The sequence below is a fragment of the Nerophis lumbriciformis genome, linkage group LG19 (genome assembly GCF_033978685.3).
Source record: "Nerophis lumbriciformis linkage group LG19, RoL_Nlum_v2.1, whole genome shotgun sequence".
In the NCBI taxonomy this organism is placed as follows: Eukaryota; Metazoa; Chordata; class Actinopteri; order Syngnathiformes; family Syngnathidae; genus Nerophis; species Nerophis lumbriciformis.
This window is the reverse complement of record NC_084566.2, coordinates 26,994,286-27,011,979: the sequence shown is the minus strand read 5'-3', so window position 1 is coordinate 27,011,979 and position 17,694 is coordinate 26,994,286. Positions and strand designations below refer to the sequence as shown.

At 39.7% G+C, this 17,694-nt stretch overlaps 1 protein-coding gene across 2 annotated transcripts; it reads left to right on the top strand.

Moving 5' to 3' along the window:
* Positions 1–16,193, top strand: crema (cAMP responsive element modulator a). Of its 2 annotated transcripts, XM_061979079.1 has the most exons (8): positions 1–129; positions 674–784; positions 5,773–5,835; positions 5,912–5,985; positions 6,057–6,190; positions 6,263–6,433; positions 15,021–15,180; positions 15,305–16,193. In XM_061979079.1, the coding sequence occupies exons 2-8, from the start codon at positions 686–688 to the stop codon at positions 15,447–15,449; spliced, it is 846 nt and encodes a 281-aa protein (XP_061835063.1). In that variant the 5' UTR covers positions 1–129; positions 674–685; the 3' UTR covers positions 15,450–16,193. The 2 variants fall into 2 exon arrangements, with proteins under 2 accessions (XP_061835063.1, XP_061835064.1); XM_061979080.2 differs by lacking the exons at positions 1–129; positions 674–784; positions 5,773–5,835; ... (1 more) ...; positions 6,057–6,190; positions 6,263–6,433 and adding an exon at positions 9,195–9,473.
* Positions 16,194–17,694: the final 1,501 nt, after the last annotated feature.

The window sequence follows — 17,694 nt, the reverse complement described above, 5'->3', positions numbered from 1 at the left end:
CGTACTCTCTGTCGCGAAAGCGGCCGCTGCTGCCAGGGTGTCGTCAGTGGATGATCTGCGCTGACGTGGAGCGACGACATCCAGCCGCACCGTCACCGGTGACGACGAGCTCGACGTGAAAAGTTTTCGGTAAGTCACGACGAGATGCCACGGTCACGCGTGGGACGCATGCGCGTAGGGGACGCGCACGTAGGCAGCATGGAGATAGTTAAGAAAACTTCAGTGTGTATGAAGACGAATAAGCGCAGCGAGTTGGTGAGGGAAGAAGTGGCCTGTGATGACTCAGCGAGCTGCACTTTTTAAGTTGGACACCGTAACAAGGCCGGAAGTTGAACCTTCAAACTAAATCGCCCGGAAACGGATTCAGTTGATCCGCATTAATGGCAACATTTCAAACAAGTTTACTTTCTGCTACCCAGAATAGAGAAGTTGATTCGACCAAATGTATTTCAAAGTCACTTACACTAAAAATTAATTAGATCCCAAAAATAAGCAAAACACTTTGAAACCCCCATTTGATATGATTGAATTAAATGAGATTACCCATTCAACAGTCATAAAGACATTTTTGTTGGTAACTTGAATCCACATGTTTATGGATAATAGTAGTAATAATATTAAGAAATACTTAATAAAGTATTTCTGATTCTGATTCTGATGTTTTTGTCCTCAGAGACAAGCAACCATGGACGACTCGTCCCAACTGGATGACAGCATGAACGACTCGCTCTCAGACGACGAGGAGGAGGAGGAGGAGGACCAGGATGAAGGACCTTTTTCCCAAGTAAACAATTTGAGCTAAGCAATGTGTTTTGTTTTGCAAGTGTGTAAAAACCAAAACACTGCAGGAATGAGTGGACCGCGAGACAAAGTCAAAGCTACCAACCAGGCTTGTGTGGCCTCATTTAGGGGTTTAATATTATTTATTTTTTATAACTAGACCCCTAAAGAGCTGAAGAAAATATATCTTTAAAAGACACATAAAAACTACAATATGATTTTTGCATGCAGCTTGTAATGTCTCCAAAATTTTGTATGAAAAATCTTTTATAAGGTTTTTGACTTTTTAAAGATGGGATTAACATATCGAGAACAGTGGTTCTCAAACGTTTTTCACGAAGTACCACCTCAGAAAACACCTGGCTCTTCCAGTACCACCACTATGATTAACATTTAAATACAGTAGCATGGTAGACCTAAGTTTTCATTAAAAACAAGGCAGGTTTAATTCAACATGTATATTTGATATTGTTGACCACTGTATCATTACACACACTGTGAACAGTCACACTGTGTTTGAATATGGGAAAATAAAACACTGTACTTGAATCAAGTGATTCTTTGGCGTACCACTAGATGGAGCCTGTGTACCTGAGTGTAGGAATCACTGATCTAGATGGGATTTATCATATTTATCGTCATACTTGCCAACCCTCCCGATTTTCCCTGGAGACTCCCGGATTTCAGTGCCCCTCCCGAATATCTCTCGGGGCAACCATTCTCCCGAATTTCTCCCGATTTCCACCCGGACGACAATATTGGTGGCGTGCCTTAAAGGCACTGCCTTTAACGTCCTCTACAACCTGTCGTCACGTTCACTTCTCCTTCATACAAACAGTGTTCTGGCCCATTCGCATATCATATGCGGCTTTAACACACACACAAGTGAATGCAAGGCATACTTGATCAACAGCCATACAGGTCACACTGAGGGTGGCCGTATAAACAACTTTAACACTGTTACAAATATGCGCCACACTGTGAACCCACACCAAACAAGAATGACAAACACATTTCGGGAGAACATCCGCACCGTAACACAACATAAACACAACAGAACAAATACCCGGAACCCCTTGCAGCACTAACTCTTCCGGGACGCTACAATATACACCCACGCTACCACCAAACCCCGCCCCCCATCTCCCGAATTCGGAGGTCTCAAGGTTGGCGAGTATGTTTATCATACAGTAGCCAGAATGTGAACTTTGATAATTTTTCACTTAAATATGATTATAAATTCATTATGCCAAATTTCCGTTTAGTTCACAGTGAAAGCTAGGAATGAGCTGATTCATGTAAGGCAGGGGTGCTCACCCTTTTTCTGCAGGCGAGCTACTTTTCAATTGATCAAGTCGTGGGGATCTACCTCATTCATATATATAATTTATATTTACTTATTTATGAAATATATGTTTTTGTTAACAAGTTAAAGGTGTTTAATGATAATGCAAGCATGTTTAACACATATAGTTAATATTGTTAATAAATTAAAGGTGTTTAATGATAATACAAGAATCAGGGGTGCTCACACTTTTTCAGCATGCAAGCTACTTATAAAATGATCAAGTCAAAATGATGTACCTACTACAAAAATGCAAAACGTATATTTATTTCTAAATATATTGAGGATTCTTTATATCAACAATGTATGTTGATGTACATGCATAACCGCATGAGCCAATATTGCACAACACAACACAATTAACTATGTACATTTTTTGTCATTACCCGAGTTTACTCTGATGACTTGCACTGAATTGAATCAGTCAGGGATGCATAGTCCGGACAGTAGCTGCTGACAGCCAGCCTCAAGCACACTTCCAAATGTTCATCAGTCATGGTGGAACGGTACTTGGACTTAATGATCTTCATGTGGGAAAAGGCTGACTCACATAAATAAGTGGAGCCGAATAATGCAGTCAAGGAGGTAGCACATTTCCTGATGTTGGGGTACTTTACCTCTGTGAGTAAGTTCCAGAACTGTCCATGAGCTCTGGACTTCAGCTCAATGTTGGCTTGCAGTGTCAAAATCTCATCTTCCACTCCAGAAGAGTTCAGGTGAAATAGTGTTGCAATTTGTGATGCGAGGGAATCAACCTCAGCATCTTCCCGAAAAGGATAGCACATGAATGTAGCGACTGGCTCGAGCAAAGAAAAGTCTTGAAAGCGTTTGTCAAACTCTGACAGACAATTGTCAATCTGCTCTGTGTAGCGTGCACTGTCAAGTTGCACACAGGCCTTCCCTTGCATCTCCAGCTCTGACGCCAGGTTCTGGAAGTTTGCCAAATCATGGCGCTGCAGCTTTGAGGAGAGATGTTTCATCTTTCGTTTGAAAGCATTAACTGAGCTGATCATATTGATCACTGTTTTGTCTTTTCCTTGCAGCTCTAGATTAAGATCATTCAACATGTTGGTCAGATCGGTTAAAAATGCCAAGTCTAACAGCCACTGACCGTCATTTAGTTGCGTGTATTCTGCATGTCCAGCTGCTACACGGAAAAACTCCTTAATCTCTGGACAGAGCTCTCGAAATCTTTGCAGGAATTTCCCTCGACTAAGCCATCTCACGTCAGTGTGCAGCAACAACTCAGAGTGGTCGCAGTCAGCCTTCTCCAGATGTGCACGAAATAACCGCCTTTGAAGAGATCTGGCGCGAATAGAACAGGCGATCTTCATTGCAACATCCATGATCTCCTTCATGTTGAGCATTTTAGCGCATAACGCTTGTTGGTGGATTATGCAATGGTAATTTAGGAAGTCCGGGAAATCATCGTCCTGCCTGCACTTGGCAATAAATCCATTCAAGCGGCCAACCATTGCGGGAGCTCCATCCGTGGTGATAGACATCAGTTTGTACACTGGGAGCTGAGTTTTCTCCACAAAGTTTTTAAACGACTGAAATATGTCCTCTCCTCGCGTCTGTTCTTTCATGGGCAGTAATGTTAATAGCTCTTCTTTTGTAGTAATATCACTAAACACCATACGGATGAAAATGCACATCTGGGCTGTGTCACTCACGTCCGTAAATTCGTCCAACTGCAGTGAGAAACACTCGCAATCTCCGATGTCCGTCCAAAGTTGCTGGGTTAAATCCTCAGCCATGGCTTCACAGCGCCGTGTAACTGTACATCTTGACAGCTGGAGAGCTTTGATGGAAGATAATATTTCTGCCTTATTTTTAAAGTCTCGGAACAATGAGTCAGCTGCTTCAACAAATGCCTCCTTTACCATCTCTCCGTATTGGAAGGACTTCTTGTTTTTAACTATGATGTGACTCACCCGGAATGATGCTTCGGTGGCGACTTTCGCTTTTGAAGTTTGTGTGAAAAATGACTGCTGTCCGGACAACTGGGATTTCAGTTCCTTCACCTTTCTTTTTCTCAGCTCGCTTTTCAGCGGGAAGTCGGTGTCGTATTTGCACTGTAAGATGCTTGATAAATACGGCCCCTGGTCTCCTTAGCGGTTGTAGCCCTAAACAACCGCATATAATGTTCATGCCACGGGCCGGCCCTTCTAACAACTCAAGTGTTCTACGTTCAAGTTTACGCTGGTCCACTTGAGTCCTGTAGGTGATGGTTAGCGCACAATTCAAACCTTTGCAGAGTGTCAAAACAAATTAGAAGGTGTTTTCTGCATATGCAGACAAAAAATGCCAATGCGGAAATGCTGATTATCGGTCCTGCTAGACACCGACATTTATTTAATAATATCACCTTAACATTTGACAACCAAACAATTACACAAGGCGACTCGGTAAAGAATCTGGGTATTATCTTCGACCCAACTCTCTCCTTTGAGTCACACATTAAGAGTGTTACTAAAACGGCCTTCTTTCATCTCCGTAATATCGCTAAAATTCGTTCCATTTTGTCCACTAGCGACGCTGAGATCATTATTCATGCGTTCGTTACGTCTCGTCTCGATTACTGTAACGTATTATTTTCGGGTCTCCCTATGTCTAGCATTAAAAGATTACAGTTGGTACAAAATGCGGCTGCTAGACTTTTGACAAGAACAAGAAAGTTTGATCATATTACGCCTATACTGGCTCACCTGCACTGGCTTGCTGTGCACTTAAGATGCGACTTTAAGGTTTTACTACTTACGTATAAAATACTACACGGTCTAGCTCCGTCCTATCTTGTCAATTGTATTGTACCATATGTCCCGGCAAGAAATCTGCGTTTAAAGAACTCTGGCTTATTAGTGATTCCCAGAGCCCAAAAAAAGTCTGCGGGCTATAGAGCGTTTTCTATTCGGGCTCCAGTACTCTGGAATGCCCTCCCAGTAACAGTTAGAGATGCTACCTCAGTAGAAGCATTTAAGTCCCATCTTAAAACTCATTTGTATACTCTAGCCTTTAAATAAACCCCCCTTTTAGACCAGTTGATCTGCCGTTTCTTTTCCTTTCTCCTCTGCTCCCCCTATCCCTTGTGGAGAGGGAGACACACAGGTCCGGTGGCCATGGATGAAGTGCTGGCTGTCCAGAGTCGGGACCCGGGGTGGACCGCTCGCCTGTGCATCGGTTGGGAACATCTCTGCGCTGCTGACCCGTCTCCGCTCGGGATGGTCTCCTGCTGACCCCACTATGGACTGGACTCTTACTATTATGTTGGATCCACTATGGACTGTACTCTCACAATATTATGTCAGACCCACTCGACATCCATTGCATTCGGTCTCCCCCAGAGGGGGGGGGGTTACCCACATATGCGGTCCTCTCCAAGGTTTCTCATAGTCATTCACATCGACATCCCACTGGGGTGAGTTTTTCCTTGCCCTTATGTGGGCTCTGTACCGAGGATGTCGTTGTGGCTTGTGCAGCCCTTTGAGACACTTGTGATTTAGGGCTATATAAATAAACATTGATTGATTGATTGAATGCTAAAAACCAAGCCATATATGATTAGGCTCCATAGAGGTGGTTTAGACAAGAGTACCTTTATCCACTTGCTGTTCTAGCTGAGCTTCTTCTTTTTTCTGGTATAGGTCTCTCCTCACAGGAAGACTCAGACCTCCGTCATACAGTCACCACACCCTCTAAATCCTGAGGTAATCACACACTGACTGAGTCATTCCATTCTAGTCTGAAGTCACACAAGATCATGCTCCTATGAAACGTCATCAGGTAACTCCGGCTAACGAGTCAGACGGCGTCACTCACAAGAGACGAGAGCTGCTCTCCAGACGTCCATCTTATCGGTGAGAACATTGAACGTCGCCGTCAGAAAGAGCGAGACGTCCTTTTCACCAAACCTTCTTGTTGTCCACAGAAAAATCCTCAACGAGCTCGCATCGGACGCTTCGTCGGTTCCTAAAATCGACGAGGAGGAGGAGGAGGCGGCGATCGCAAGCGTGGACTCTGGTTCCAAGCCAACCATCTACCAGAACAGCTCAGGACAATACAGTCAGTGCACAGTCAGCATAACAACACAACATAATTCCAACATACTGACTGAGGTCCGCGCCTTCTCCACAGTCGCCTTCGCTCAGGGTAGAACCATCCGGCTGAGTGGCACCGGAGCTGAGGCTCTTCAGGGGAGTCAAACTCTGAACCCGCAACCTGGTGGTGCCATCCTGCAGTGTGCTGCCTCACAGGGCGATGCCCCCAAGCAGTTCTTCATCCAGGGAGGACAGATGCTCATTCATGGTAGCTAATGTCTGGCTGTCAAATGTTCATGTTTTCTTGTCAGCAGGGACAAATTCTATGTTTGCTGCTAATGGTCTCCGAAAGAACTTTGCAACAACACTCACACACTCACACACACACACACACACACACACACACACACACACACACACACACACACACACACACACACACACACACACACACACATTCTTGTGTTTGTCACCTTCTTGAGACCTCCAAAAAATGCCTCTCTCTTTAGGACCACCCTTTTTAGATATATAAAGATTTGTATTTACAACCTTAATAATATATACACACTATGCAAATATAAAAAAGCTTGTTGTGAAAAATGAGTTGGAATTTCACAAGAAAAAGGTCACAGTTTCACAAGAATCAATCAATCAATCAATGAAGAAAAACGTAGAGTTTTGGCAGTATTATAATAAATCGTAATTTTACTCAACGCAAGTCAGAATTTCCCAAGAAAAACTGAACATCTGTGCAATATTATGATAAAAGTTGGAATTTTACTCAATAACAGTCACAATTTTACAAGAAAAGCTTAACATTTTGGCAATTTTATGAAAAGAGTCGTCATTTTACTCGACAAAAGTCACAATTTTATAAGAAAACTTTGAAATTTGGGCAATATTATAATAATCGGAATTTTACTTGGCAAGATTATGACAAGAGTTATAATTTTACTAAAAAAATGTCACTATTTTACAAGAACAACAAAAAAATTGGCAATATTGTGATAACAGTCAGAATTTTATATGACAAATGTCACCAGTTTGCATTAAAAAGTAAACACTTTACATAAAAAAGTAATATTTTTACAAGAAAATATTGCAATATTACAGAAACAGAAAGAATGAGAAATAGTTCCCAATTTTATAGGAAAAAAGTTGACACATTGTGAGAAAAAGACTGCTTTTAGTTAATTACATTTTTTGTCTGTAATTGGTTTTTAATCTTCATTATTTACTTCGTTATTACAGTATGTCTCTATATACATATTTATTTATTTCTTTAATTAATTTTGGCCAAAAGGGGGCGCATTTCAATTCCTTACACACACTTGTTATTTCATATGTTGACCAGAGGGGGAGCACTTTTAAAACCGACACACAGTCAATTTGAAAAATCCCTCCTTTTTGGGACCACCCTAATTTTGATAGATTTCACCACCAGGGGTGCAAATGAGACATTCTCTATTAGATGCAATGGTTTTCCTTATTGGGACCATGATTTATGTCCTAACTTGTTCACCAGTCCTCATATGGAAAGTACTTTTCCTTGTTGATGTCTCAAGAAGGGTAGAAATACAAGAACAAACACACACAAACACATGCACGCACACACATTGGCCACTTGATTAGGTACACAGCCTTATGAAGATCTAAATAAGTAATCTTCCCTTACAAAGATAATATTGATAATCTTATTTAAGACCAAGACTCTCTACTGTACCTAAATCTTGTCTGAATAGAAAACACTGAAAAATATATTAATTAATAACACATATTTCATTCTGTGGCAGGTCAAATTGGACAAAAATAAATATTTAAATAGTTAATTCATTTTATTAATTATAATTTGAATTAAAAACTAAGGCTGTAAAAATTAACGAGTTAACTTATGATAAATCACAAAAATAATAATTTTAATCATGTTCACATTTATTAATCATGCAATTTATGCATTATGGTCAGTGATCCGCTCAATGCATATGTCAGTGCAAAAATGAGTGAGAAGAATCGGACTTGTGTGCTCGCTGGCACATTTCACTCCAAAATATAACCTGAAAGAAGTGTTGCCAAATTTAGTGCAAATAAATGACATGCATTCAAGTAAAACTTTTAAAAAGGTTCCCGGATGACATTCTGACCATAAAACTGTATTTGTGCACAAATATTAGGGTATTTTCGCAAGCAAATTAAAATTACGCAAGCGAGTAAAAGTGCCGTGCAATCCATCACGGCTGAGTTTGACAGATAAAAATAAAGGGACAAGCGGTAGAAAATGAATGGATGGAAGTGGTGACTCACAGGTTCATAAAATAATCAATTAAATCACAAAATAATTGACATGAATATTGAAATGATAAATTAAATGTACTTTAAATAGATTACACATTTAATATTACATTTATGCATTTAATTCAAATTATAATTTAATTAATGACACATTTAAGTAATTATTTAAAGATTTATTAAGTGTTGTCTCATTTGACCCTCCATAATATTTGAACTATTAATGAACAATGTTATTATGGTTGTTCAACTGTGTCGTACTGTTTGCAATAGTTTATATTATAATATGGATTGAAAGACAAACCACCAAATGAGGACTTTTAAGGTTTTGTATTAAGAAGCTATGTCACTGCAATTTTTTCCAAACTGTTATTTAGAAATTTAAGGATTTAACTGCTTACTGACATTCACCACCCCCGCCGCTCTCCCCCCAAAAATAGTTTAAATTAGTTATTTATACCACCAAATGTTTGCAATACACACAAAAACGTAAGTAAAGTACCTTGGAGGTAAAGTCATAAAAGAATGAAAATTGAACATAGAATGTAACGACTACTAGATGCAATAAAAACCTGGAGTGTGGAAAATAGTTTAAAAGTTCTGCTTGACATAAATAAGTTAAAGGTTAATGGTGTGTCATTAGTTCCGCCTCCTTCTTTACACTCAGCCAATCAGAGCCGCCCGTTGTTTGCCAAGGCTGTCCAGTTGCGTCATTGCTTCCAAAAATACCCTCCCCCCCGCCTCCTCCATGCGGAGGAAAGAGGAGGAGGGGGCGTGTCTTCTAACCCAGCGCGTCTTCGTTGACTTCAGCGGTCGGCGGTGACGTCACGGTGACGTCAATGCCGGTAATTGTAATCCCGCCGCGAAGTTGACGGTCCAGACGGAGAAGAGAGGAGCGAGAAGGCGTCACTCGGACTTTTAGCCGGGCAGCGAGTCACCGCGGACGGACTGTTTGAGTGGAATACTTGTACTGGAACACTGGAGGGTTAACATGGCCGTCACGGGGGACGAGACAGAGTCAGGTAAACTTTTGTCAACTTCCTAATTTTATTTTTTTAAACGTTTTTACTTCTTCTTCTTCCGGTTCTTGCGCGCGAGCTAACCAGCATGGTAGTAACTTTACAAACTACAGTATTTGGATGATTTTGTGTGCTGCTTCAGTGCTACTAGTACTAGTTGGTTAACTAGTAGACGACTATAGGACGTGTAGTTTAATGGCGACAAAAAAAGGGGAAGCTGGGTTGTTGTGGCGAAGTGAACAAGTGTACAGTAAAATGGTTTAATCATTGTTGTCAGGCAGGATGGGGGCGGGGATTTGCAGCTTTGACGTCACCATGGTTTCCTGGAACACAACACGGGCAGGCGGGAGGGAATGCAGAGTGGCGAGTGAGACGCACACGCTGACGTCAGCACTGCCTTCTGTTATCCTTGTGTGTGTGTGTGTGTGTGTGTGTGTGTGTGTGTGTGTGTTCTTATATTTCCACCCTTCTGTAGACATCAACAAGGCAAAGTACCTTCCATATGAGGAGCGGTGAACAAGTTGGGACATAAATCATGGTCCCAATAAGGAAAACCATTGCATCTAATAGAGAATGTCTCATTTGCACCCCTGGTGATGAAATCTATCAAATTTAGGGTGGTCCCAAAAAAATGACTGTCAACATATGAAATAACAAGTGTGTGTAAAATCTTTGAAGTGTTCCCCCTCTGGCCAACATATGTAATAACAAGTGTGTGTAAGACATTGAAATCGGCCCCCTTTGGCCAAAATTAATTTGAAAAAAATAAAATATGTATATAGAGACATACTGTAATTACTTGAAGTAAATAAGGAAGGTTAGAAACCAATTACAACCCCCCCCCACAAAAAAATCTACAATTAACTAAAATCAGTCTTTTTCACAATGTGTCAACATTTTGCTAATAAAATTGGGAACATTTTCTCATATTCTTTCTGTTTCTGTAATATTGCAATATTTTCTCGTAAAATTATTACTTTTTAAAGCAAAATGGTGACATTTGTCATATAACATTCAGATTTTTATCACAATGTTGCCAATTTTTTTGTTGTTCTTGTAAAATAGTGTCATTTTTTGAGTAAAATTATGACTTTTATGATAATTTTTCCAAGTAAAATTACGATTATAATTATAATATTGCCAACATTTTTAAGGTTTTTCTTATAAAATTGGGACTTTTGTCGAGTAAAATTACGACGTTTTTCATGAAATTGCCAAAATGTTAAGCTTTTCTTGTAAAATTGCTACTGTTATTGAGTAAAATTCCAACGTTTATCATAATATTGCACAAATATTCAGTTTTTCTTGAACATTTTTGACTTGCATTGAGTAAAATTACGACTTTATTATAAAAATCCAAAATTCTAAGTTTTACTTGTGAAATTGTGACCACGTTCTTGTGAAATTCCAACTCATTTTTCACAACAAGCTTTTATTTGCATAGTATGTATATATTATTAATGTTGTAAATACAAATCTTTATACATCTAGAAAGGGTGGTCCTAAAGAGGTATCCATTTTTTGGAAGGTAACAAATATAAGAATGTGTGTGTGTGTTCTTGTATTTCTACCTTTATGGAGACATGAAGAAGAAAAAGTACCTTCCATATGAGGACCGATGAACAAGTCAGGACCCAATCATGGTCCCAATATGGAAAACCATTGCATCTAATAGAGAGCCAAATACTAGAGTCCGTGAACATTGCTCCAAAGTCAGGATTTTTTGTTGATTTATTGTCATACAAAAGTAAACATGGACAGGTGCAAAGGTAGCAATATATGATGAAACAAGACGACAGCTAAAGAAGGACTTCCCTATTCATCCCCCAAAAAACCCGCCGGGTGAACAGCTGATTTTACGACTTCCGGTGCTGACTTAAGACAACCCACGTCCCATATGTGACCATAGGATGAACAAATACACTACGGTACTAAGATTATAGTGGCCATTAACAGTTAGCTTCTAAAGCTGGGTTGCCCAAAGTGCGGCACAGGGGCCATCTGTGGTCCGTGACTCGTTTGTCATCGGCCTTAAGCACATTACAAAAAACAAATAAGAGATCTCATTTGCACCCCTCGTGGTGAAATCTATCAAAATTAGGGTGGTCCCAAAAAGGAGGGATTTTTCAAATTGACTGTGTCGGTTTTTAAAGGTCTCTGGTCAACATATGTAATAACAAGAGTGTGTAAGAAGTTGAAATGCGCCCCCTTTGGCCAAAATTAATAAAAACAATTAAATATGTATTTGGAGACATATTGTAATAACTTGAAGTAAATAATGAAGATTAAAAACCAATTACAAACCAAAAATTCAAAAACAATAATAATTAACTAAAAGCTTACTTTTTTAATATTTGCATAGTATGTATATATTATTAATGTTGTAAATACAAATATTTATATATCTAGAAAGGGTGGTCCTAAAGAGGTAGGCATTTTTCACAGGTCTCAAGAAGGTAGCAAATACAAGAATGTGTGTGTGCGTGTGGGTGTGTGTGTAGGAATTGCAGGGGAAAGCAGGCAAGACAAGAAAGACGAGGGGCCACCAAACAGCTGACTCACCCATTTACATAACTCAAAATGTTATGTTTAAAAAAAAAAAATTACTTATTTTTTATTTATTTTTTAACCCAACGTATTTATCCTCCCGTCACGTCTACAACTTAGCCTTAATGGCTGAAAATGTCTTTGCAATACGGTATCTTTTTTAATGTCCGTTGATTAGCGTGCGGAGTTACGCTAAAAACGGCGTAACTGAGTAATGCAAAACCTTATGGTCCGCAGTGAGAATCTGGGTAAAGGTGCAGCTACAGGAAGTGATTGCGCCGAAAATGTAAATTGTGCGTGTAGCGAAATAATGTACGTGACATAAACATTGCACTCTTACTCTAAGTTAATTAAACTCAATGATTGTGTATATCCAGTAGATGCCCACATAGTCACCCGCACATTTCTTTACATTTCTTTTATGTACTTTAAAGGGGAACTGAACTGTTTTTGGAACTTTACCTATCATTCACAATTTTTATGTGAAACAAGAACACTTTTGCTAATCGTGAGAGACAAAGACTACTTTGGGACAAATGATGATCCAGAACCTTATTCAATTTTTTAACTTAATATATTAGCTACAAGTTTTGGAAGCTGAGTAATAAGAAGATCCAGCAAGCTAAACAAGAAATACAAACTGAACATAAGAAAACAATCACTTACTGTACAATGTCTGCTCTCACTGGGATGCCGACGGATGGGATGTTCATATCTTCCCGTTTAGATAGCGGGAGTCTACTGTATATGTAACCGATACACAAAAGCCGCAACACAAACTACCGTATTTTTTGGAGTATAAGTCGCACCGGAGTATAAGTCGCACCGGCCGAAAATGCATAATAAAGAAGGAAAAAAACATATAAGTCACACTGGAGTATACAGGTAAAAGCCAGTAAATTAGAATATTTTGAAAAACTTGATTTATTTCAGTAATTGCATTCAAAAGGTGTAACTTGTACATTATATTTATTCATTGCACACAGACTGATGCATTCAAATGTTTATTTCATTTAATTTTGATGATTTGAAGTGGCAACAAATGAAAATCCAAAATTCCGTGTGTCACAAAATTAGAATATTACTTAAGGCTAATACAAAAAAGGGATTTTTAGAAATGTTGGCCAACTGAAAAGTATGAAAATGAAAAATATGAGCATGTACAATACTCAATACTTGGTTGGAGCTCCTTAAGCCTCAATTACTGCGTTAATGCGGCGTGGCATGGAGTCGATGAGTTTCTGGCACTGCTCAGGTGTTATGAGAGCCCAGGTTGCTCTGATAGTGGCCTTCAACTCTTCTGCGTTTTTGGGTCTGGCATTCTGCATCTTCCTTTTCACAATACCCCACAGATTTTCTATGGGGCTAAGGTCAGGGGAGTTGGCGGGCCAATTTAGAACAGAAAGATTTTGCGCTGTGTGCAGGCGCCAAGTCCTGTTGGAACTTGAAATCTCCATCTCCATAGAGCAGGTCAGCAGCAGGAAGCATGAAGTGCTCTAAAACTTGCTGGTAGACGGCTGCGTTGACCCTGGATCTCAGGAAACAGAGTGGACCGACACCAGCAGATGACATGGCACCCCAAACCATCACCCAACCATGCAAATTTTGCATTTCCTTTGGAAATCGAGGTCCCAGAGTCTGGAGGAAGACAGGAGAGGCTCAGGATCCACGTTGCCTGAAGTCTAGTGTAAAGTTTCCACCATCAGTGATGGTTTGGGGTGCCATGTCATCTGCTGGTGTCGGTCCACTCTGTTTCCTGAGATCCAGGGTCAACGCAGCCGTCTACCAGCAAGTTTTAGAGCACTTCATGCTTCCTGCTGCTGACCTGCTCTATGGAGATGGAGATTTCAAGTTCCAACAGGACTTGGCGCCTGCACACAGCGCAAAATCTACCCGTGCCTGGTTTACGGACCATGGTATTTCTGTTCTAAATTGGCCCGCCAACTCCCCTGACCTTAGCCCCATAGAAAATCTGTGGGGTATTGTGAAAAGGAAGATGCAGAATGCCAGACCCAAAAACGCAGAAGAGTTGAAGGCCACTATCAGAGCAACCTGGGCTCTCAGAACACCTGAGCAGTGCCAGAAACTCATCGACTCCATGCCACGCCGCATTAACGCAGTAATTGAGGCAAAAGGAGCTCCAACCAAGTATTGAGTATTGTACATGCTCATATTTTTCATTTTCATACTTTTCAGTTGGCCAACATTTCTAAAAATCCCTTTTTTGTATTAGCCTTACACAATATTCTAATTTTGTGACACACGGAATTTTGGATTTTCATTTGTTGCCACTTCAAATCATCAAAATTAAATGAAATAAACATTTGAATGCATCAGTCTGTGTGCAATGAATAAATATAATGTTCAAGTTACACCTTTTGAATGCAATTACTGAAATAAATCAAGTTTTTCAAAATATTCTAACTTACTGGCTTTTACCTGTAAGTCGCATTTTTTGGGGAAATGTATTTGATAAAACCCAACACCAAGAATAGACATTTGAAAGGCAATTTAAAATAAATAAAGAATAGTGAACAACAGGCTGAATAAGTGTACGTTATATGAGGCATAAATAACCAACTGAGAACGTGCCTGGTATGTTAACGTAACATATTATGGTAAGAGTCATTCAAATAACTATAACATATAGAACATGCTATACGTTTACCAAACAATCTGTCACTCCTAATCGCTAAATCCCATGAAATCTTATACGTCTAGTCTCTTACGTGAATGAGCTAAATAATATTATTTGATATTTTACGGTAATGTGTTAATAATTTCACACATAAGTCGCACCCCTGGCCAAACTATGAAAAAAAACTGCGACTTATAGTCCGAAAAATACGGTAGTAGTTTCCTAGTTTACAAGCATAAATATGAAGCTACAAAAAGTATTGTGGAAATGGTTTGTTTTTGCCTCATTCTGCATGCAAACAAACATCAGTTCATATGATTTGTGCTCGGCGGAGGTAAAAAAAAAGTTGTGTACTCTGTCCGCAGCCGCCACTGGAGACATCCCCGCCTATCAGCTGCGCTCGCCCAACACAGGTTTGAGCCACACCATCGTGATGGCGCCGTCACCGAGCGCCACACAGAGCCCGTCGTCGCATCACACCGAGGAGGTCACGCGCAAGAGGGAAGTGCGGCTCATGAAAAACAGGTCCGAATTCATCAGCACCACGTTTCCATGACAACCTCCTTGACTTTTTCGCAACTGCACGCCGTAGTGTGCACGCCAGGCCACTCGTTGGCGCCTCCTGACCAACTATTCTCTTCTTCCGCAGGGAGGCGGCGCGAGAGTGCCGGAGGAAAAAGAAAGAGTACGTGAAATGTCTAGAAAACCGCGTGGCTGTGCTGGAAAACCAAAACAAGACGTTGATCGAGGAGTTGAAAGCTCTGAAGGACATTTACTGCCACAAGGGGGAGTAAGGGCGCCCTCACACCTGCCGCCGCCTGCCGCCCGTCAAACCGTCGTGACTGTATCTGCTCACTCAGGCCTTTCCTAATGCTGCATCCACCCCCTCCAGTGTGTCATGGGAATGCTCCAGTTCTCTTTGCGGCTTTTTTTTCCCCACACAGAGGAACTTAAAAAAACGTCGCGCAAGATGAGAGGAACACAGGGAGACTCCCAGGAACCCGAACGCACCTTTTGTGTTACGCTACATTCACCCTGAAGACGCCAAGAGACGGGAAGTAGCAAGTGTTCATTTTTAAAGCTGAAGTAAGGAATAATTGTCGTTTCTTTTTGGTGTAAACTGTGATTGAATTCAGAAGCCATTGTTGTGCATGCGTACAGGAAGCGGATAAACATGTGACACCATTTAGAAGCTCAACATGCTAAGCTGTTAGCCGTTTGTGCTAAATGCTAACAGAACTCATCTGTTTTGTAATGTTCTTAACCATAACACCGAAGCTGACACCCAATGTGTACAGGCTGGTCCACCCACATATCCCGAGTGTTAAAACAGGTAATGTGGGTGTTGCCACGGTAACCAGAGTGATGCCACACAGCTTATTTTTGAAGCCGTTATTTTCAGTTTAAACTCACATATCGTCGGTATATATCGTATAGTACGGAGGTGCCCCAGCTGCGGCCCCCGCCAGCGTCAACAATCTGGCCCGCGGGACATCCCGAGTTGAAAAAAATAAATAAGCGGCATACGTCAGAACAAATCCTCTCAGGCAAATTTATATTGTTGATGTTGTTTCCCCTTGTCTGCTATTCAGATGTACCTTACAAAAGAGAAGTGTGGGATACCTTATTTGTATTTGACTTTCTTAAATGTTTGAATATATTTAGGGATTTGCACAGCCGGACCGGAAAAAAGAAGACAGAGGGAGAAATTGTGGAGAGGAGGACAGGACAAAAATGTGTGTGTGTGTATATATATATATATATATATTGTACAGGCCAAAAGTTTGGACACACCTTCTCATGTCAATGAGTTTTCTTTATTTTCATGACTATTTACATTGTAGATTGTCACTGAAGGCATCAAAACTATGACACCTGTGAAGTGAAAACCCTTTCAGGTGACTACCTCTTGAAGCTCATCGAGAGAATGCCAAGAGTGTGCAAAACAGTAATCAGAGCAAAGGGTGGCTATTTTGAAGAAACTAGAATATAAAACATGTTTTCAGGTATTTCACCATTTGTTGTTAAGTGCATAACTCCACATGTGTTCATTCATAGTTTTGATGCCTTCAGTGACAATCTACAATGTAAATAGTCATGAAAATAAAGGAAACGCATCATTGGATGAGAAGGTGTGTCCAAACTTTGTATATATATATATATATATATATATATATGTGTATATATATATATATATATATATATATATATATATATATATATATATATATATATATATATATACATATATATATATATATATGTATATGTATATATATACACATATATACATATATACACATACATATATATATATATATATACATATATATATATATATATATATATATATATATATACATATACATATATATATATATGTGTGTGTATATATATATATATGTATGTGTATATATACATATGTATGTGTATGTATGTATGTGTGTGTGTATATATATATATATATATATATATATATATATATATATATATATATATATATATATATATATATTCACAAAAGCTAAACCTGGACCCCTCCAGCCAAATTATTTTAACCCAATGTGGCCCCCGAGTCAAAAAGTTTAGGGACCCCTGTGTATCGTAAGTTAACAAAGCAGCTCCTCATCCATCAAAGCACAATCAATCACAAGCATTCACAGCAGCAAAATGTGTATTAATACCATCACTAAGGAAGTTTTATACATTTTAAACACAAGAGCCCCGACTCTCTTTTTGTACATTTGTCGTTTTTCCATCATGGTGTAAATAAAGTTGATTTTGTGGCTATAGAGGGCGGCAGTGTGTGTAGACATGTTGGTGTCAGGGGTCAAAGTTCAACTCACCAGCCTTCGTCGTCTTCTGAGGCCACTTCCTTGTTTGCGTTGTTCAAATCTGTATGTAATAAAAATATTTGAATGTGACGTTTCCAAGTCTGCTTGCTCACATGTCATTCTTAAAGATGAATCAGAGCCACCATGTTCATCCCTCTTTACAAAGATAAAAATGCTCATGTTCATTCACCAATATGCTTGTTAT

Excerpts from the sequence above, each read along its gene's own strand:
- crema (XM_061979079.1), top strand. The coding sequence starts at position 686 with ATGGACGACTCGTCCCAACTGGATGACAGCATGAACGACTCGCTCTCA. Across the intron at positions 5,836-5,911 it reads CACACCCTCTAAATCCTGAG|GTAACTCCGGCTAACGAGTC; the intron begins GTAATCACACAC and ends AAACGTCATCAG. Across the intron at positions 6,434-15,020 it reads AGGACAGATGCTCATTCATG|CCGCCACTGGAGACATCCCC; the intron begins GTAGCTAATGTC and ends CTCTGTCCGCAG.